Source organism: Eublepharis macularius, chromosome 4 (assembly GCF_028583425.1).
Source record: "Eublepharis macularius isolate TG4126 chromosome 4, MPM_Emac_v1.0, whole genome shotgun sequence".
NCBI lineage: Eukaryota > Metazoa > Chordata > Lepidosauria > Squamata > Eublepharidae > Eublepharis > Eublepharis macularius.
The window spans coordinates 10956092-10978965 of NC_072793.1; the positions used below are offsets into that span (position 1 = coordinate 10956092).

General features: G+C 46.8%; 1 protein-coding gene across 1 annotated transcript in view; it reads left to right on the forward strand.

Moving 5' to 3' along the window:
- Positions 1 to 22874, forward strand: part of LOC129327278 (inactive dipeptidyl peptidase 10-like) — an 86503-nt gene that overhangs the window by 23410 nt on the left and 40219 nt on the right. Inside the window, exons 6-12 of the mRNA XM_054975773.1 lie at positions 1658 to 1710; positions 5659 to 5740; positions 9015 to 9135; positions 13662 to 13816; positions 15085 to 15188; positions 18495 to 18618; positions 20412 to 20450. Of these exons, the coding sequence (XP_054831748.1) occupies positions 1658 to 1710; positions 5659 to 5740; positions 9015 to 9135; positions 13662 to 13816; positions 15085 to 15188; positions 18495 to 18618; positions 20412 to 20450 (678 nt within the window). The remainder of the gene's footprint in view (positions 1 to 1657; positions 1711 to 5658; positions 5741 to 9014; positions 9136 to 13661; positions 13817 to 15084; positions 15189 to 18494; positions 18619 to 20411; positions 20451 to 22874) is intronic.

A 22874-nucleotide genomic window follows, 5' to 3' on the forward strand; every position in this document is an offset into this window, starting at 1 on the left:
CCCACCTATACTCCTCTAATGTTACTTCAGGGGGGCATGAAAATGTTTCCTCTGTATCATAAAGGAGATAGTATTGAGTCATTTTTGTCAGCTGTAAAAGAGCATGTGGAGATTTTAAAATCTCTGATGATAAGAGGATGTTATATCTGTGTTCCCAAATTTGTGATGGTCTCACTGAAATATATTCTGAGACAGGAGGAAGCTAAGAACTATGATTTGTTTAAAGAGACAATCAAAGATTTAGACTTACTCCAGAACACAGCAGGAAAGAGTTGAGAACTCTGAAAAAGAAACCAGAAGAGACTTATAATCAACTTGCCTATAGACTGGAATATCTACTTAACAGACGGATTGATGGATCCAAAGTAGTTACTAGAGAGCAAGCGATACAATTAATTGCTCTTGAACAACTTTATAACATTATGCCTGTGGAATACAGGTGGATATGTAAAAAACAGCTATGGTAGCTAAAGCAGCAGAAATAACAATTACTTAGTTCTATGTGGGAAAAACATGTTACAAGGACATCTTGAAAGGCCAGAAACCCTTAAACCTTACAGGACAGGAGCTGAGAAACCTCCTATAAAACTATCTCAAAATAAATATAGGACTGAAGCAGTTCAGTGTTACAGCTGTGGGAAAATGGGACATGTAAGGAGGTTCTGTCCCCTTAAGTTGCTTTTTGGTTTTTTGCTGCAACATACTAACATGGCTACTGCCAGGGCTCATTTTGAGGGGGAATGCGCAGGAATGCAGTTCCAGTAGTTCCCCAAAGAGGTCACATGTCAGGTGGCCCCGCCCACCTGACTCTTGGCCATTTTGGGCCCATTTTGGCCAGGATTGAGGCTGAAATGGCCCGGATCGGGCCTCTGACGGGAGGTGGATCATTCTCCTGCTGAGCAGCGGCCCGATCCTGACCATTTTGGGCCCCTTTTTGATCATTTTCAGCCCCTTTTTGCCATTTTGGGCCCAATTTTGGCCCTAAATGGCCAGGATTGGGTCCAAAACAGCCAGGATAGGTGATGTCAGGGGGTGTGGCATATGCAAATCAGTTATGCTAATGACACATTTCCAGTGATATCGAGGGGCGTGGCATATGCTAATGAGTTGTGCTAATGAGTTGTGCTAAAGAGTTCCTCCAGCTCTTTTTCTACGAAATGACCCCTGGCTACTGCTTCAGAGTTTTGACTCACAGTGTTTAGCCTTCCAGACTCCACATTTGTCAAATCCTGTGCAAAACCCATACACCAACTCTTCTGAAGGGTAATTCAATCAGGAGGTAAGTCCATGTCGTTCCTTTTCTGTTGTATTATTAGCAGGGCTTTTTTCTGGGAAAAGAGGTGGTGGAACTCAGTGGGTTGCCCTCGGAGAAAATGGTCACATGGCTGGTGGCCCCGCCCCCTGATCTCCAGACAGAGGGGAGTTTAGATTGCCCTCCGTGCCGCTCGGCGGCACGGAGGGCAGTCTAAACTCCCCTCTGTCTGGAGATCAGGGGGCGGGGCCACCAGCCATGTGACCATTTTCAAGAGGTTCGGGAACTCCGTTCCACCGCGTTCCAGCTGAAAAAAAGCCCTGATTAATGCAAACAATAAAAGGAGAGAATAGATGCCCCAAATCAGTCACACTAATGTCAATTTTCTCTCCCTGTCCTTTGAAGGTTTTCCGCTACTCCTTCACCGCTCAGTACCTGATCTACAACTTGGGCACCAGGTGAGAGCTACACAAGTATCATCATGTCCTGAGATGCATTCTTCAAACAAAAACAAACAAGTCTATATACTTTCAAAGTGGTTAATCAATTGCATTTACCTCGGTTCTGTGCAGTTTCTATACACAACTGCATATGCATCTGTAGTAATAAGAGGACCAACCAAAATATGATATGTATTTTGTTCTATATCAGTTCCGTCAGTGAGCATGTTCTTATTACCATTTCAGCTAAGTGGCCATAAGTAACTCCTAACTTCTGATGACATCCAAACTGCTTCATCCCATGTTGTCAAGCTGGATGTGCATATGTGCTTGGCTGCCACATGGTAAAAGGGTTACCCTAACTTAACTTTCTCCGTGTTAAGCCTTCCTAGGGCTTTAAAGCCCCCCTCAATCGTACATGCATCTATACAATCTTTTTTTCTTAACAGCCTTTCAAAATTTATTATATTTTCCATACTTAACGGTCCAGAAGATTATACAGTCTTTTACCAATTTTATATCTGGAAAAGAAAATGTGCATAAAGAACATTTCTAAAAAATTATAAAATTCTTTACATATCCTCCGTAATTTGCACTAGACTAGCAACTGATTTGCATATGATAGAATTTCTCCCTGGAAGGTGCTGCTATACAGTCATAGACTGTAAAATTCACACAGCTGGGTTTTTCACTCCATGTATAAGTGGCTGAGACTTCCCGACAAATTCATCCTGTTATGTATGTAGAGCGTAAAATCCATATATGAACTTCAGAAGAGCCCTGCTTGATCAGACCATGGTCCATCTAATACAACATTGTGTTTCAAACAGGGGTCAATCTGTTGCCCTGCAGGGCCAATAAACAGAACATAGAGAGGAAGGCCTCCCCCTGATGTGGCCCCCGAAGGGTTACTGCCTTTAGACAGCATGGTTAGTACGGGCCTATCCTCCATGTGGATATGTCTTGAATTTTCTTTTAAAGCCTTCTGTGTTCATGGCCATCACTGCGTTCACAGTCAGTGAATTCTGCTATTTAATTACTCATTGAGTAAAGAAGTAGTTATTTTTTTACTCAACAAATAATTAAATTGTGGTATTAACTGCCAGTGGACATAGTGATAGCCATGAGCATAAAGAGCTTTAGAAGGGGATTAGAGACAGGTTCATCGAGGATATGAAATCATGACATGACAATCTACGCTGAGTTTTCAGATGAATTCTGACACAGCATTCTCGGCTGGAATCTTGCAACACATGAAACAGCCACACACAGGTGACTCAGTTTCTTGACCCCTTCCTTCAGATATCTGGATAAGTGTTGTGGATAAATGTTGTCATACCATACTGATTTGGGACCTGTGCTGCAATTCCCTAATTCTGATTCACTACCGTTACTTCATTCCATCCATTCCCAAATTCCAACATACTCTTCATAGAAACTCTTCCGGTATGGATTAATCTTTCCAGCTTTTCTATTACTGTTCATTCAACCCAGTGGTCTCGAACAGCCACTAAGAGTTTATGTTTCGGTAGGTAATGGGAAACTACTCACATAATCAGGGCTTTTTTTCTGGGAAAAGAGGTGGTGGAACTCAGTGGTGGAACTCAGGACCGCACAATGACGTCACTTTGGGTCAGCTGGAACAAGGGGGGAGTTTTTTAAAGTTTAAATTGCCCTTGGCAAAAATGGTCACATGGCCGGTGGTCCTGTCCCCTGATCTCCAGAAAGAGGGGAGTTTAGATTGCCCTCCATGCCGCCAAGGCACGGAGGGCAGTCTAAACTCCCCTCTGTCTGGAGATCAGGGGGCGGGGCCACCAGTCGTGTGACCATTTTTAAGAGGTGCCGGAACTCCATTCCGCCTTGTTCCCGCTGAAAAAAAAGCCCTGCATATAATGATAGGTTTATGCAGTTGTTTTGGAATGTTTCCTTATTTCTATAACTAAAAAAAAAAAAGTTGATACCATAAATGAAGTAGCAGGGAGTGTAAAGAATATCAAAGACACCAGCAAGACAATAAAAGGTTAATCAGAGACTACCTCCCTTAGCTCTACTTCTCAAGAAAAATAGAGATCCACTAGAAAGATTTCAAGTGAATGCCGTATGAACTGCAATACAGTTGTTCTAAATATTATTCCATACAAGAGATGTATGATGAATTGGTTGACAAAGCAGATGGCAAAAGAACATATTGCTTTTCTTCTGTGCGGCGACTTTTCATCAATTTATTTAAGATACGTTTCATGGAGTCCTCAGTTCCTAAGGGGGGACAGGGTAAGTTAGAAATTTTTTTTCCTCTAGGGCAGTTTTCACACTGCCATGGAACATCGCGCCGAGCTCCCAGAATGACAGCGTCTTCCTGGCATGATTTCACGCAAGAACTGTTGTTCTCATGCGAAATTGCGCCAGGAAGACGCTGTCGTTCCGGGAGCTCGGCGCGATGTTCCGTGGCCGGTAAGCAGTGTGAAAGTGGCTTAGGATTTCTTCACTATTTTTTTTAAGGCAGGACTTGCTAAAAACACATGGGATTTCTCTAGTCTGATTCTTTGTTCAAAGGGCAAGGACCCCAATTCTTTCAATGTCATCTATAAGAAAGGAATTTAGACAGGAAATAGGGGTGCTAGAGCCAAAGCAAACAGCAACTAAGATTAGTCCTCCAAACAAGGCACCTAGTTCTACTGCCCACTCACCAGAGAATCAGGAGCTGCTGGTTGACTTGATTTGACCTCCCCTTTCCATGAGGTCGACAAAACTGCTCTGCTGGCTCAGTCCCCTGCAAAGGAAAGAGTGCAGGCCCAGCCTGAGGACTTTGAGAGCAGTCTGTTGGCATCCTTTGGCTGACTTCCCATCTTTAAGCAAAATAATATGCTTTCCAGATTGCAAAATTTAATAATCACTCTGGAAAATATTAGAGTGCACAAAACTCAGGATATTGAAAGGGGCCATTTATATGCTAAGGGACAGCTGTTGACTAGTCCACAAAAGCTGTTGACTAGTCCACAGGAGACTGGGTCAATGGAAAAAAATATACCTTTCAGTACAGATTAATGACTCTTAGACCTAATTTATACAATCATCTTGTTGTATTAATGCTGGGCTACTCAGAGCAATGGGTCCTCTGCGTGTGTGTGCGCATGCACCATAACGTTTAGACATGTGGTGACTCAGCAAGTGATAAGCAGAGGTGTTTTGCCAGTGCCTTCCTTGATGATTGCCCATCTAAGTACTGACTCTGTTTAGCTTCCGAGGTCTGATGAGATTGGGCTATGACATGCCACTTTTCCTCTTGCGTCCTCTATGCCCTGATCCAAATTGTGTTTAATAATTCATGCAGAAAACATAAATCTGTTTATTATTGTGCTTAACTAGTTGCTTTATAAAAACAGCCTAAAATAAACTTGTTATTGCATCTGATCATGCCTTTTTTTTCTGGGAAAAGAGGTGGTGGAACTCAGTGGTGGAACTCAGGACTGCACAATGATGTCACTTTGGGTCAGGGAGTTTTTTAAAGTTTAAATTGCCCTAGGAGAAAACGGTCACATGCCCGGTGGCCCCGCCCCTGACAGCGGGGAGCATAGATTGACCTCCGTGCCGCTCCAGCAGCGTGGAGGGCGATCTAAACTCCCCTCTGTCTGGAGATCAGGGGATGGGGCCACCAGCCATGTGACCATTTTCAAGAGGTTCCAGAACTCTGTTCCACCGCTTTCCAGCTGAAAAAAAGCCGTGCATCTGATATAAATTATTCAAATTAAATTCATCGGCATATATTTGCTTGTTTTGCAAAATTCTTCTAGCCATGGGGAGGGACAAAAAGATCAAGGCACTGGAGAATCATTTCTGGTTTAGCATTTCATATCCCTGGAGTAGAAGACTGACAGACATCATTAGACTCAGAAGGACAGGTTAAGCTTACTGTGCCTCCCAAGCTACCGTATTGCAAGGGAAAAGATGTAATGTTTTCCTTTCTAGAGAAACCAGTCATCTAGATGTACCCAAGGCAGACTCCACACACCTGCAGTACGCAGCCTGGGGAGCCCGGGATAACCAGCTGGTAAGTCCCATCTCTGCCTCAGTCTATCTTAAGGGGATTCTCAGTCTGGACAGCGTGTAGCTGGCATTCTTTCAGTATGCAACTGAAAAACGCAAACATGAATCAAACAGTTGATCAATTGACTGATAATCTAAAACTTTTATCTGATTGAACAGATGCCAAATTTTAACTCGTGGAGCTCTAAGTTAAGGGCAGTCTTGTTTAATATTTGAGGCTAATTTGATTTTGGTGTGCTACGGCCCTAAAAAGAATATTTTAAAGATGGCCTTTACTTCTCTTTTTGTTTTTGTTTTTTTGTTTGTTTTTTTAACTTTCAACTTTTATTAAAACTGTAAAACACACAAAAATTTACAAAACACACAATGTCAATGCTAATAACAAACAACAATTAAACAAAATACAGCTTATTTAAGTATAAGAAGTTGGAACTAGTCAAGTACAGGGAGAGAGTTCTTATAACATACAACATGTATGGGATTACATAATAACACAATATACTCTGAAAACATGAAGATAACTTATACATTTGTGTATATACAAAAGAATTTTAGGCCAGGTAGGGAATTATTGTTTTCAAGGTATTCAAAAAAATGGAAACCATTTCTTAAAAAGGTAGCTTTTATTTATTGAATTTTAAGCCTGCAAACCAGTGCCTGGTTACTTGCAGATAAATCTAATTGAATATAATAGAACTAATAGCTGCATAGTAAAAGTGCAATCCTAAGGAGAGTTATACCCTTCTAAATCTATTGAAGCCAATGGGCTTAAAAGGAGGCAACTCCGTTCATGACTGCACTAAAAAACACTTCTTTCAGTATACCCCAAACAGGTCTAAATGTCCTGTCCCTTTCATAGAGGCTTAGTGAGATATATTTTACCAGATGATGTTATTTATCTCCATGCCACGGAAAGCTTCAGCTGTTCATTTCTACACATTAAGGGCCAAGCTACAAGTGACGAATGACACTTGCCTGGCAAGTGAACAGACTCACGTGTATTCCCCCCTGTTCACTTGCACGTAGGGCCAAACTACAAGTGACGAATGACACTTGAACGGCAAGTGTATTCCTCCCTGTTCACTTGCCCTCCACTTGCTCTCCACTCAATCCACGTTCAAGTGTCATTCGTCATTTGTAGCTTGGCCTGTAGTGATCAAGTGGAGCGCAAGTGGAGGGCAAGTGAACAGGGAGGAATACACGTGAGTCTGTTCACTTGCCAGGCAAGTGTCATTCATCACTTGTAGCTTGACCCTAAGCTTCTATTATTTATTTAGTTAAAACATTTCTATACTACCTTTCCACTCAACTCAGGGTCCCTAGGTAGCAAACATTAAAATATTTCAAACATTAAAATAGCATTTAAAATACAAGTGTGTGTGTGTGTGTGTGTGTTTAAAACAATTACATAAAATAATACTAATAGGGAGGATATGAGTTGTAAAGCTCAGGCTTTGAGTGGGAGACTTCTCTCCCATGGCCTACTCTTCCTGCTGCTGCTCAGCTAGGCAGTGGGAGAAAAATGAAGGGAGGTAGGGAAGGTAATCACCATCATCCTAATGAAATAATGTTGTTTCTGACATGACTGGAAGAGTCATTGTGTCCTTAGCAACATCATTAAGAGCTGGTGAGGGAGAGGCACCCCACAGGCCAATCTCCTGTTGGTTGCCAGTCTTGAGCTGTCACCCGTAGGAGGAGAGCTAATAAATGTTGGTGAGGGAACATTAAACAAAAAAGGCTTCACTAGCTGGAGGAAAACACTAACAGTGGAAAACACATAAATCTCCCTGGGGAGGGAGCGCCAAAGTTTTGGTGCCACAACCAAGAATGCCCTTCCTTGGGTTGCCACCAATCTAACCTAAGATGGCGGGGGCACTCAAAGCAGGGCCTCCAAAGATGACCAAGTTGATGGGTAGGTTCATATGGGAGAAGGCGGTCCTTAAGGTATGCTAGCTGCAATCTTGAACTGGGCCCAGAACCAAATTGGGAGCTACTAAAGATGGAACAAGACTGGAGTGATATGATCCCCCTACACCCACTTCAGTCAACATTCTGGCCACAGCATTCCCTATCAGCTGTGGCTTCTGGAGAGTCTCCAAGGGTAGCCCCTTGGAGGCAAGACTTTTTTTCCAGATCACAAGTTGGCACACTTAAAAGTCTCTCTACACGAGGCTTCTTACACAAGGACATTCAAGTGAAGGGAGACACAAAGTTAGCCGGGAAGCATAGTTTAAAAAGACAGAGAAAAAGGCTCTGTCAATTTTCCTTCTCTACAGAGCAGGCAAAGATAGCTGCTTCAGAGGGTTTATTAATTTCCTCTTCACCTCCCCAAATGGAGGTGAAACTGACAGAACCTTCCCAGCTAACATTGCGTCTCCTTCAGGGCTTTTTTTCTGGGAAAAGAGGTGATGGAACTCAGTGGGTTGCCCTCGGTGAAAATGGTCACATGGCTGGTGGCTCCGCCCCCTGATCTCCAGACAGAGGGGAGTTTAGATTGCCCTCCACATGGAGGGCAATCTCAACTCCCCTCTGTCTGGAGATCAGGGGGCGGGGCCACCAGCCATGTGACCATTTTCAAGAGGTTCCGGAACTCCGTTCCACCGCATTCCAGCTGAAAAAAATCCCTGGTCTCCCTTCACTTGAGCATCCTCGTGTAAAGGGTCTTGTGTAGAGAGACTCTTAGCCTAGACTGACATTTTTGTCTGAAGTAATTTATTTCCATTTAATAGATTAGTTGTTTAAGGCAGGTAATTATTGATCAGAAAAAAAGCCTTTAATCAGCGGATAACCCTAGGGCATCTTCATGCAGTCATAACTTTTGGAATAATGCATTAAATTATGGTAATTTTCAGGGCTTTACTTTCGGTTCAGTTTGCCTCAGGGTTCTTTTAGTCCACCATGGAAGTCTGAGGCCACAAGTGGTCTCAACTTTGAATCCCACAGTCGTTGGCTAGTCTGGCCTGATGGTAATTCATGGTAAAAATTAAATTGTATACGTAGCAAAACAGGGCTGTGATGTAATCCCACTTCCTCGCAGCTGCAATTGGGCCGTGATCTGATTTCCATGGTGGTTTCAACTGGATCTTCAGATATGCACATGGTTGCAAACAGCTAGTTCATGAGTACAAGACCCTGAAGGGGGGATAAGCCCAGTAGTTGCAGCTTGGAAAAGCTAGTTGTTTTTTCTACTAAATTGTTCTTTAGATCTCTTCACAGCGGAGAAAGAGAAGCTCTAGATGGACTAATCCAGTCACCTTATTGATTTCTTCCATTCCCAGGTGTTTATTCTAAAGAATGACATTTACTATCAAGCCGACGTCTCTAGCAGGGCCAAGCGTATCACCTCATCTGGACACAAAGGGGCTGTTTTCAATGGGATCTCTGACTGGCTGTATGAAGGTGAAAAAAACTGGGGAGGGCAGAGTCATATTAAAGTTGTTGGAAGCCTCAGGGCGACAATAATTTCAATGAACTTTTTGGAGGAAGGGAATAAGAAGGACATCCCATTTCATTCGTACAGACATTTGTAGTAGAATGTTCTTTCTCTGAGCGAAGGAAAGACCACTATGGTACCTGTGCATGGTGATCAAAGGTGATTTACAGTGCAATCCTGAGGGGGGGGGAGGAGAAAAACGCTTAGGGAGCAGACAAAGGGGTATGCCACCATAACTCGTACTTGCATGGTTGTAATCCCCCCTCTGCCGGCAGCTGGGCATGGAGCACCCCTGCCACGGCCCAGCAGCAGCAGCCAGGACAGGTGGCCAGACGGAGGCATGTAAGTCCCCGTGTTGGTGCTGGGGGGTGGGCTGCAATTTAGTCGGCTCCCAAAGCCGCTCCAAGCCCGGGCACACCCACTGCAGTGGCAGAAAGTTACGCTGCGAAAAATGCTGGTGTAGTCCGTTGGTGCCCATTGTACGGGGGAAACTCACTCAATGGCCCAACACCTGGCCCTGCTCAAGCAGCTCAATGGAACACAGGATGCTGACTACTGCTGGGACCAATCATGGCGACTGAGCCCCCCCACCTGCATGCCCAATCAGTTCACTGGGCATCCTATATAACTTCTGGGCAGGATGCCCATGAACCCAGGTAAGTAGGGAGGTGGCCAGAGGTTCTGCCTGGCAGCCCCGTGCCCCAGGGACTTAGAGCTGTGAGGACTTAGAGTGCAAGGCGGGAGAGGGTGCTCACGGTTTTGGGTCACAAGTGCATTGGGGGGACTTTGAGGAATCAGAGAGTACTTTGCACTCACTCAAGGGAAGAAGAGCTAAGTTTGGAATGTCTGAGTAACAACTAGAGATGGGCACGAACAGAAAAAAACCCGAACATGATGTTCGTTGGTTGTTGTGGGTTTTCCGGGCTATATTGCCGTGGTCTTGGCATTGTAGTTTCTGACGTTTCGCCAGCAGCTGTGGCTGGCATCTTCAGAGGTGTAGCACCAAAAGACAGAGATCTCTCAGTGTCACAGTGTGGAACTGTGACACTGAGAGATCTCTGTCTTTTGGTGCTACACCTCTGAAGATGCCAGCCACAGCTGCTGGCGAAACGTCAGGAACTACAATGCCAAGACCACGGCAATACAGCCCGGAAAACCCACAACAACCATCGTTCTCCGGCCGTGAAAGACTTCGACAATACAATAAATAGCTTGTCCCAGAGCCTGGCAGCATCCCTGGAACTTGAAGGGGTAGATCCCTATTCCACCACACACAAAGAAAATTCAAGCTCCAATGCACTCTCTCTATCAAAATGCCCACAGCAGCTGTCTCTCCCTCTCCACTGTCTGCAAAGCCAGAGCTGGGAGCCCCCCCCCCCTCCCCCCTGGTCTTTGCTCCCTTGTAACAAATTTGGAGCTCCACACTTGGAAGGAAGACCTGCCTATCAAGCTAAATTGGGCTTAGATTGGGGTTTCCAGGGCAACAGCAGGAGTTCAGACAGAGTTCAGACAATCCCTGCCTAAGTTGCCAAGGGAATTGATTGCAGGTGCCAGCCTGTCTGGCTTGACGAACAGCAACGAACCAGGCTTGCAACGACCACCTGTTCATTTAGAATGGGGCCTCACGAACAGCTTGTTCTCGAACAGCAGATTGGGCTGTTCATGCTTTTTTTTTGTTCGTATTGCTGTTCGTGCCCATCTCTAGTAACAACTACCACCCAAGTTTCCTTGCAGGTTATCTGACACCTGAATCCCAGCTTGTGATGGGGAGAGGGAGCACTGACAGGTAAGAAGAATCTGGGGCAGGGGCACCCTAGCTCACTCGTTTACAGTAGTTGGCCCCCTCCCCTCATCTGCACCCTCCTGAACACCAGCCTCTGCAAGAGAGGTTTGCCGGTGGGGAGGGGGTGGCGGCAGCGGCCCCTGCTGGTCACAAAGACAGTTGTCCAGGGAACCACCCTCAACACAGCCATTTGGGGGGAAGCTCCAGCTTCCCATATGGGGGGGGGCTCTGTTCAGACCCCGTCAGCTGCCCCCCCACCGGCAGAGGAGGAAGTGCGGCCGCAGGTCGGGGTGACTAGGTTTCTGGGACTCCCTGTTGGTGGTGGGTGCATAGCCCCTCGACTGTCTTCCTCACAGGGCCAGACCATCCTGCTGCAGATGAGAGTAATTTCTCACTGAAGGGGCATGCGTCATCTGCCTGTGGGCTGCACCTGTGACAATGGAGCTGCCACCACCACTCCCACCCACGGACACACTCCCAGACTGTGTGGCAGACTGGGCTGGGGCTTGCACAGGTTAGGGTCCCTTGCCACACATGTGTCTGTTTCCCTTTTAGGCAGGTCACGGCCCATCAGGGAAGCCAGGGAGCATGGCTGTTCCAGCCCCCCATGATCCTCCACGATTGCCATTCAAGTCCAACCCAGGGAGTGGTTCTCCAGGCAGCCCGCATCTCAACCTCGCTCCTGGGAGGGCAGCATGAAGAATGGATTCTACAGCTCTGACCGTTGCACAGGCTGGCTTTGCTCTCATCCTGGCTGGCCGACATTGGGAAGACGTGTGTCCAGACACCTCTTTTTGAAGCTCAATAAAATGTGTTTTGAACACCAACCGCCCCTCCAGTCTGTTTGCTTGCCTTTGGGTGTCAGTAGGCCCCCTCCACTTCCCCCAAGAGCTGCCATTCCACACTTTGAAGTGAATGGTCTCTGACTCTGGGCTGGGACAGGTGGGGTGGCTCCAAGGAGGCTCTAGGTGGCTCCGCGCCTTTGCATGGCTCTGCAGGCCAAAAGAGCAGGGGTCCAGTTGCACCTTGGAGACTACAGCCCAAGCCAGCTTCCCTCCCTCTTCCCCCCTTAGGTTCATGGCATGCAGCAAGGTGGGACTTGGAGTGTAGCCTGTGTGTGCCTGGCAGGGGTGGTGGTGGTGCCACGGAGGACTCCCATTCTCCAACACCTCTCCTGGTGTCTAATAATCCAGGCAGAGGATCTCTGCATGTGGGCAGTGAAGTTGTTGAGCCCCATGGCAACAACCAGGGGGGGGAGAGGGAGCGATGCCCTGGGATCTCAGGGGCTCTTTCTCGTTTGCTCTTTGTGAAGCCAGAGATGCACTCTGGGGATCTTGTGCTGGGGAGTGGGATGGCGGCCCCTGGCGCAGGTTCTCGGGTCCTGCAGGCCATCATTCCACTCTGGGGGGCGTCATCCCGGGACTGGAGCCTGGCTCGCAAGGTCTACCCCGCATTCTCCTTACACCTTTTCGATGTGGTGATGTGCAATGGGGCCGCTGCAAGTCGAGAGGCATTGGTTGCTCCCATCACATCCAATGGTCCTTCCAGTCTCCCGACGGTTTCCAGTGGGTAGCACTGTCAGTTGTTGTGGCATCCGCCCCTGCTCGCCTCTCCATAGCTGCCTCTTGACCTTGGGGGGCTGATCCTGGGTCCCTCTTCACTCTTTGCAGCCTTTCTGGTCCTACTTTTCAGAGAGGAGGAACCTGTTTCTCATGGTGGCGGGTGGGCAGGGAGGATTTGTAAGCAAGTGGAGCTGCAGTCACCAGCCTGGCCGTCATTGGAAATGGGGGTTGAATGGGCGAGAGGGTGGGTGCCCTGTCCACACCTTCAGTGTTACCTCTGCTCCCCCTGGGCAGGGATGCCTGCTCCCTGATGGGAGGGTGTCACTCAGCAGCGGAGATCGTAGCCTGCCCATTGGCTGCACCACTGCTTGCCCCTCGTGCCTGTCAAGGGAGTGGTGCGGCCATTGGCTGGTCCTGGCAGGGTAGTCAGGAGAACGGCAAGTGGGTGCTCTTGGCGGTGGCCATGCCTCGCCTTGCAGAGCTGAGGTGCCAGCGTGGCTGTCCCGCAAAGGTCCATAAGGAGTGGTGGAGCAGTGCTGCTTTTACGTTGATGCACGGGCGCAGGCGCCAGGCCAGCCCTTAGGATTGGGCTGCCCGTTCCTTTATCCACCATTCTCATCTTCTCCATAGCTTAAGAATTCATGATACATCACTCTAGTTTTCCTTCTGTTTGACAAGAATTAAATGAACCACTCTAAAGTGCAATGAATTGCATTATGCAGTTATGCCTTCCTCTGACGAAGAGAACTGTGATTCCCGAAAGCTTATGCTACAGTAAAGTTGGTTAGTCTTAAAGGTGCTACTGGACTCTTTTCGATTATGCCTTCCTCTGTTGACAGCTGTTGGAGCTGCTGCTTTACTGTAATGCTTTGATCAAGGAATAGCATTGGCAATCCCGGTAGAGGTGGGAACAGAACTCAAATTGTTTATAAACAGAGAGGGACTAGACAGTTTTCTGGATATGCTCTATAGTTAATCTAATTCTGGGTGAGAGTCTGAGAGATGTACAAGTTTTCCAAGAATATGGTGATTTCCTTTTTGCATTCTCTGTGTGAGTTCTGCATACCTAGCTTAAGATTTGTGGGTGGACTTCAGCAGCCGGGGCTTTCTCCTTGGTCCTCATACCTGGTGTCCCTTTGTTCCCAAGAGGAGATCCTGCAGACAAGCAGCGCCCACTGGTGTTCACCTGATGGTTTGCAGCTAGCCTATCTTACCATCAACGATTCCCTGGTGCCCAGGATGGAGCTGCCCCAGTTTCTGGGAGGAAACTACCCAACCAGCTGGCACTACCCCTACCCTAAGGTGAGTCCCCCTTCCTTGCTCCCATGCAAAGAGAAGGAAACAGTAGTCATAAGGACATTTATGGGCAGTTCTTAACCAGAGCACCCACCTAAATGGCCTTACCTAATCTTTTCTATTCTCCAATCTTACATATTTTTCTTGCATGTTTTACCAGAGACAGGGCTTTCCCCATGGTGGCACCTTGTCTTTGGAATGACCTTTCCTGTCAGGCTTGCCTGGTGCCTATCTTACTTTCTTTTAGGTGGTGGTTTAAACATTCCTTTTTATCCAGGTTTTAAACTAAGGGTTTTATATCCTGAGGACTATTTTATCTACAGCATTTTAGATAATCCCCCGTATTTAGATATCCTCAGTATTTTATGCTGTTGCAACCTGGATATTTTAATGGCTTGTTTTTAATGGCTTTGTTTTATTGTCTTAATTGTAAGCCTCCTTGAGCCAAGTCGCTGAAGAGATGGCATAATTTTTTTCTGAACAAAATAAATAATATGTGTATAGCCAGCTTTTAGATAGAACATCTTAGACTTTACTCTTCTCGTCACCTGATCCCAGAACTCCAGGGTCTGGCCATGCGAGTCGAAGGCAGAATTTATGCAGGCCTTAGTGCAAGAATTTCTAAGTATCCTGTGTTGCTTCTCAGAAGCCTCTCTTTCCAGCATCCAGGGACAGCAATGCCAAAATGTCCCTTGCTCTGGCAGTCTCTTCAGCATTTCTTCTTTCTCTCTGCTATACTCACTCAGCTTTCTCCAACTATGCAATATTCCTCAGGGAATGTGTAGCAATAGAATTTACAATTTAGAGACATTTCCTAGTATTTTACACTGTGTATTTTACACTGGTGATTTGTGGGCTTGCCCTAAGGGCCAAGCTAGAAGTGACGAATTTAACTTGAACGGCAAGTGAACAGACTCACATGTATTCCTCCCTGTTCACTTACGCTCCACTTGCACTCCACTCGATCACGTAGTGCAAGTGGAGCGCAAGTGAACAGGGAGGAATACATGTGAGTCTGTTCACTTGCCGTTCAAGTGTAATTCATCACTTCTAGCGCGGCCCTTAGATCACATGGCCTTTGTTTAGACACTCCTATGTGAGATGTTTTAATTGCTCTTCTTAGAAAAGTTTGTTTTAAGCTATTCTTCTATACCAACAAGTTTCCGTCAGCTTGCGTTCACTCTGGTATTACATGTTGCCTGTACAGTCTTGCTCCCCTAGCTCAGCGGAGTGCCCTTAATCTCCTTCTGTCTCATTTTTCTTCTTCTTCTCAGGCTGGCCAGCCCATCCCGTCAGTTCAGCTCTTTGTGGTGAACCTGTCTAGGCCACAGCCACTTCGGATACTGGAGTTGCTCCCTCCCGAACCCCTCCAGGGCAGGTGTGTTGTTATTGTTGACCAATCATAATGTTTGCTCCCCTAAATCCAAGCAGTGGGACATTGCAGAGAATTCATTTAAATTTGGTGCCGTTGAAAATACATGTTGATTTTTAAAACATACAGATTAAGAACAAATAACAAACAGAGATACAGCGGCAAACAGCACTGTCATGCGTATAGGGTTGCCAGGTACCCCTCACCTCCCATCAGGAGGTGGAGTACCTGGCACTTACCTTTTGTGGAGCACGAGGTGCCCATGCACACACCCTGGAGCCGGCATGATGATGCAACTTCTGTAAGTGATGTCACCACGTTGGCCGTGTGAGCAGTCCGCACGGGGCCGATTTGGCCCATTTGGGGCCCTAATCGGGCCCAAACGAAGCACAGAAACGCTCCCACAGGCGGCGCGATGAGATCACTTCCAGAAGTGATGTTGCTGTGCCAGTTGGGAGCACGTGCAGAGTGCGTCTATCTCTGCAGGGTCCAGAAAGTGCCCAGTTAAGATCTTGCCTTTTTCCATCTCTCTCTATTTTTATTTATATCATTCCCTCCACATAAATGACCAAAATGAATAACAGAAACACAGGATGCAGTTTTAAAACAGCAAAAAAGCACCAAATAGTAAAACATAAAGCATCCAATGAAAATATCACAAAAATCTACTGACAAATAATAGTCCCTAAGGACTTGCCTTAATAATTAAAAAAGCCTTGCACAATATCTGCAAGATAATACATTAATAGGCCTCCCTTAGGAGATAATTTAAACTACTGGGAACCACGAAAACTGAGTTACTATTGCAAAAACAGCAAGGTTTGTGACCTGATGCTTTGCCCAATGATTACTACAAGGGTGGAGAACTCTGAGTGAGAAAAAAGATTGTATTGCAGGAATAAAAGGGGTACAGAGTTTCAGGCAAGTCCAAACATTCTAAGCCCACCGTAAAATGCCGGGGAGGGTCTTCTATACGCCTTGCTCCTTTTCGAGACAAAGCCCCACCTTCTTGCTGAGACAAAAGGCCCATCCTGTCCTCTCAGCCCTAAGTGAAACTTTCCCATCTTATCTAGCTGGTTTCATCCAGCAGTTGTTTACTGCTTCTGGTTTTGTTGGCTAAGCTATTCTCTGCACAGTTATACTTTCAAGGCCAGGTAAAAGCTGTTCAAGAGAGGGGCCTCTGAGGGTCTGATTACATGTGCACTAAATGCAAGGTGGGTTGGGAGAAACCCCCAACCCAACTCATGTTTAACATGTGACTGCACCCACCTTCAAAATGGTCTGTGTGGGGGAATGGGCTGGTAAGTGTAGAGGAAGGGGTGACTTCCATCTGTCCCTGCATTCCACCAAGCATGCTTCTGCAGATGGGGAGGGAGGGGAGGAGGGGCTGCTGTTCATGTTACTACCAGAGACTTGTGTCTCCTGGGCGAATTTATACATGAATCCATATGTGCCTTTTCAGCACTTCTCCGGCGGTTGAGATGCATGTGTGAAAAGCAGAAAGGAAATTCTAAACGTGCATATATCCCATTTCTAATGATGAAAACCAGACTGTTTTATATGTGCTTGTACCAGGCTTGCAAATCCATCGATGGCCCTGCAGAAATTTACAATCACTTTTCAGCCTTTTTGCACTTTACACCGTACCACAGGATTTCATTCTTAGGTCATTAGTGGAAATACATGTGCTAAGCTCAGATTGCATATAGGCAGGGCTTTTTTCTGGGAAAAGAGGTGGTGGAACTCAGTGGGTTGCCAGCACAGGGGAAAACTCTTGGCAGGAGGTGGTGCCCCTGGTACCACATGCATGTGCACAAAGTGTGTGCATGCTCCCAGGACCACACAATGACATCACTTTGGGTCAGCTGGAACAAGGGGGAGTTTTTAAAAGTTTAAATCACCCTCGGTGAAAATGGTCACATGGCTGGTGGCCCCACCCCCTGATCTCCAGACAAAGGGGAGTTTAGATTGCCCTCTGTGCCACTCCAGTGGCACGGAGGGCAATCTGAACTCCCCTCTGTCTGGAGATTAGGGGGCGGGGCCACCAGCCATGTGACCATTTTCAAGAGGTTCTGGAACTCCGTTCCACCATGTTCCAGCTGAAAAAAAGCCCTGCATATAGGTATTTAGTCATTAGAATCTGGACCTTGAGCTCTGTCTGGTTCAAGTACTGGTAACCTGGGCACGAGATGGGCTATCTCTTGATGTCTAACAGAGTGTGAGTGTCAGATAAGCCCTTTTGCCTTCCGTATGCTGAGGCAACCAAAACAAGCTAGAAGAACATTACTTCATTCAGTGGCTGCTTAATATACGGAGATGAGCAGGAGTCCAGTAGCACCTATAAGACTAACAAAATTTGTGGTAGGGTATGAGCCACAGCTCAGCTCATGAAAGCTCATACCCTACCACAAATTTTGTTAGTCTTATAGGTGCTACTGGACTCTTGATCTTTTCTGCTGTTACAGACAGGCTAACATGGCTACCCATCTTAATATAAGGAGTTGCTCCAGCTGAGCTCTGAGTCCCACAGTGAACACGAGCACACTGAGAGCCAAGCTACAAGTGATGAATGACACTTGCATGGCAAGTGAACAGACTACATGATCAAGTGGAGCGCAAGTGAACAGCAAGTGACCAGGGAGGAATACACGCGAGTCTGTTCACTTGCCATGCAAGTGTAATTTGTCACTTGTAGCTTGGCTCTGAGAGGGAAATAAGTTGCAGGTTTAAATTGGCTCTTATGTTGGCTATTCCCGGAATATGTTTGTGCAGGAGTAGCTGGGGGGGGGGGTCAGTTTGGGAGGAAGGGCGCAGGTTCTCCCCAGGCAAGCTGCCTACGAGAGGGATTCTCAGCCCAGTGACAATAGGATGTGAAGCTGCTTAGCCACAGGGGGTCCAGACAGAGCCCAAGCTGAAGAGCCTGGAAGTGCAAGATGAGGGAATGCCACAGAAGCTTTCTTGTCTTTAGAGCCCATTTCTAATTTTGTCCAGGAGAGACACCAGCCAGGCTCGAAGCTTGTTTTGTGCTTGGAGGAAGGGGAGGCCCTGGCCTTCCCGTAACTTGGCAGGGGAAAGGATCCTGCGCAATGACTCCAAGGCATTTGAGGGTATTCTTTTTTTTAATTATTTCAGGAGAGGATCCTGCTACATCAAAAACAGCTTGTTTGTTACCTAACACAGAGTGGAATGATACAAGGCAGAGCATGGTTTAGAGTGACTGTCTCTGTGTTAAGGGCTAAGCGGGGCATTAAGGCTGTTTGAATTGCTTCCTTGTGCCTCACCCCAATGGTATTTCTATTATTCTCTCCCCAGAGAATACTACATCACTATGGTAAAATGGGTGGCGCAATCCCGGCTAGCCGTGCAGTGGTTAAACAGGCCACAGAACATGTCTGTGTTGAGCTTGTGTGAGGTGCCCACGGGGTCCTGCTCTGAGGTAAGCAGTGACGGTGGGCTTCCTGGCAAGGTGCTAAGGAGAGAAAGGTTGCTGCCACACTCAGTGGTTATGTCTGGCGTAGACAGCATTCGTTCGCTCTGTTTTTAATTCAGATGATGATGATGTCAACCTACATTCCTACATTTTCAGCAGCTGCCTCAATACAGGGATTTTTTTCCCTCATGTGGAAACCAATAACCACCACCCTGAAAGGGGAACATCGACAATAACATCATATTCATTCCAAGCATGACACGTGGTATTCCTGGGTAGGGTTGGGAAGCTCCAGCTTGGGAAATGCCTGGAGATTTGGGGGTGGAGCCTGGGCAGGCGGGGTTTGGAGAGGGGTAGGACATCAGCAGGATATAATGCCATAGAGTCCACCCTCCAAAGCAGGATATAGTGCTATAGAGTCCACCCTCCAAAGCAGAGATTTTCTTTAGGGGAACTGATGATCTCTGTATTCTGGAGGTCAGTTGTAATTCTGGGAGATCTCCATACCTGGTGGTTCCAGATGCACGGGACCCATGGTGTAAAGGAATGTAAAACACAAAGAACCACCGTGTACACAAAATCATGCTAAAGTAGGAATTGTATTAATCCTCTGGATTAAAGGGGAATATTAGTCCATGTGGTTACTCTCTCCATCACCACTGCAAGGAAGGGGGTACAGATAAGCCTCACTTTCACAAAGATGTGCAGCAACACACTGCTTGGATTACCAACTCCATGTTGTTTTTCTCTCATGGTTTGTGGTGATTTTTTTAAAACTTAGAATGCAATAGGGGTATAGTGAGCCAGTGTGGTATTGTAGCTAGAGTGGTGGACTAGGATCTGGTTCAAATCCCCGCTCTGCCATGTCGGCTTGCTGGGGGACGTTAGGCCAGTCACACACACACAAACACCTTAACCTACCTCACGGGCATAAAGAGAGAAGAATGATGTAAGCTGTTTGGGGTACTTGTTGGGAAGAAAGGTGGACTATAAACCAAAGTAAAATAATTTTTTAAGTAGTGGTGAATTTTTATAATTATAATTGAACTATTGAGAAATTATGATCATGGGACTTCTAAAAAAGAATTAGTGAGCAATAAGTTTGGCTGAAAAGAGAAAAGCAGTAACTAAAGCTGTTATGACTAGGGAAAAGGAACTGGTTAAGGAGATGCTGCAAGATTGAACAGGAAATAATTCGGCACGGAAAAGCAGTGGAATGAAAAGAGAGAAGAAAGACAATTTAAAGGAGCAATTGCAGGGCCTTTGCTGGACATGACTTACTTCCACGTAAACATAATAGTAGCTCTTGTGCATGGGGAAGGGAGCTGCCAGATTTTGTACAGAATATAATGCTATATTAACTGCTGTGTGGAACCCAGCTTCAATTCCACTAGTAATTAATCTCAAGAAAGGGATGATTTAAGACAGCCTGAAGTCATCATGTGAAAGCCACCAATTCAAAGGAAAAAAAATTAGCCATGATAGCCAAGTTTATTCCACAGGTCTGAGCAAAGAGAGGGTTCCTGGAATGGTAATGCAGAAGGTGCTTAGACAGGACCCCTGGGCGGTACCCCTAGGAGCACATTATTAAGACCACTTCATGAAGATTAGTTATCCCTTAAGACATTCAGCCCTGCTCAGGACGAGTGGATGGATGTTGTCTACTCTTAGAACTCTGGTTCATTTTAATGCTTTTATGTCTGTCCTCTAGGGGTGAACACAGAATGCACTGGTGATAATTTGTATGATGTGTAATTTGTCTCAGAGACTCACCTAACAACCTTGTTTGTTTCCTTTAGAAATACAAAGTGACCTCAGATGCTTGGGTGGACATGCAGGTAACAGACTTGACATTATTTTGGTCCTTATTGTTGTCACTAAGGTCTGCTGCATTCTAATATCTCAGAGAAACAAGAAACTTTAAGAGTGTCAGCATATGGGGTCATTTCACACTTTGGCATACGCTTCAAAGTACAAACCATAAATGCAATTGTCATGTGCACACAAATATGCATATTTGTCAGACTATGGAATCTCAGTTATCTAGAGTTCGTCTCCCCTCTCTTGCAAGAAGCACAGGGTCTCTTGATTCCAAAAGGTTTATTGAAAGATTATGCTCAGGATACAGGTGTCCATAATCCAAAGGCTGTAGAGGCCCTTGGCTGAACGAAAGCTTTGTTGAGAATGGCATGTAAAAGGAAAGTTACAACACTTCAAACACCCATTCCCAATCTCCCCCTAGTCCTGTCTGCGAAGGCATGAGAAGACGAGGACATCAAGGTCGTTGGCTGGACTGGATAGATAAGGCTCTTCGCTCCCATGGATATGAGCGGCCTGGACAACACCTGGGCCTAGAGGGAGGAAAACTAGACAACTACTGATTATAACACAAGTTAACATGGCGTTATTCTGGCTAGAGAATTGACATCCTGACAATATTGCATGGGTCCAATAGACAGGGAGCTATGACTGGCTGCAGCGGATCCTTGATGTGCATAACACTTGAGCCCTGCACACACATAACAGGGAACTCTCAAACTTCTGGCATGTATGTGCATACATCCATTTGTAAGAAAGAACTGATGAGTGTTCACTTTACATATGATCCCCGAGACCAATGTTTGGGTAAAGGTGGAGCATAAATCACCTGTTTAGTTGTACCTTTGTCAGGTCCTGCCACAGGCGTCGCTATGCCGGCATGCCTGACCTCGATTCTGGGAGGCCATCAGGGACTGTGCAGGTTCTCGCCCTGTGGAAGGAGTGGGGTATACATCACCCTCACTCCTCAGTCCACTCGCAAGCCTGCTCAACCTGACAGAGTCCCGGCTGCTTCCCCTTCATTCTCGCTCTCCAAAGCCTCTGCCCTCCTCGCCTTCTCCAGGCTTGCTCTTCCTCCTCTCCTTCATCTCTCTCGCTCTTCCTCTTTCTAGCTTCTCTCCTAAACTCCACCATGCTCCTATACAACTCACCCCATCCTCTGGGTGCATTTCCCTTACATCCCTTCACCCATTCCTGGCTCCACCTGCCAGCCACGCCCCCCAGGCTGTCCTAGGCAGCCACATCTGGTGTTGCTCTGCTGGCTGCTCTGGCCAGCCACACCTGTGCTTCCTTTGCTGGCTGCCAGACTCTCTTTGCTGACTGCCTCAGGCAGTCTCACCTGAGGCTGCCTTGCTCCCAGCCTCACCTGGCCCTTGCTATTCCCTTCCACCCTGCTTGCAGGTTGAGGTGTGGCCCTGTGCTGCCTCTGCTGCCTTTCTTCCCCTACTGGTAAGGTTGCTGGCTGGCTGGCTGTCCTTGTCTCCTGTGCCTTCTTCCTCTGGTCTGGTCCCCTCCAGGCTGTCCTCACTCTCCCTGCCTGGGCTCTTAGCCTCCCACCGGTGGGGCTAGCTGGCTTCCACCTGCCCTGTCTGACCCTTGGGGCTTCCTTTCCCTCTCTGTTGCTGGCCTGTTCGGGGCCTGGGCGACTGTCGGGGCGGCTGAGTAGCTGTCTCCTGGCTGCTTCCCATCCCTTCCTCCCGGTAAGTCCGGGGGCTGAGCCTCAGACCCCGGACAACCTTCACTGAATGTAACTTAAGAATAACTGAATGGGCATAAGAAAACCCACAAGTACAGTGATGGCACATACGTTCACTATAATATATATGTGAGGCATCTGCGAAAAAACCTGGGCTTGCCTTGGCAAACTTTATGAAACAGCCTTCTCTGCGCTGTCCTGGCTGAAAGAATATCTGAGTCAGGTGATTAGGAACAAACCTGCTCTTGTTGTACTAGGATGCATATCTGCATTGAATACCTCTGGGGAGCAGTAATAACAGGGTAGTCATTGAGTTGCCTTTCTGGAAATCTGACTGCTGTGAAAAGAAGCAGCCTCCCCCACCCTCAGTAGCGTATTGTGCAACACGAGCCTGTAGATGGAAATGCCGCAATTCAGATATGGTAACTGTCAGGGCTTTTTTTCTGGGAAAAGAGGTGGTGGAACTCAGCGGAGGAACTCAAGAACACACTATGACGTCACTTTGGGTCAGCTGGAACAAGGGGGGAGTTTTTTAAAGTTTAAATTGCCCTTGGCAAAAATGGTCACATGGCTGGTGGCCCCGCCCCCTGATCTCCAGACAGAGGGGAGTTTGGATTGCCCTCCGCGCCGTCACAGGAAACACCACTTTGAGGCAAGCGGGACTGGAAGGGCTTGGGGAGAATGGAACTAAGCAAAGTACTACCGGGAGCATGGGTGGAGACAGAGGGGGGACGGTTGGTTTTGGAAG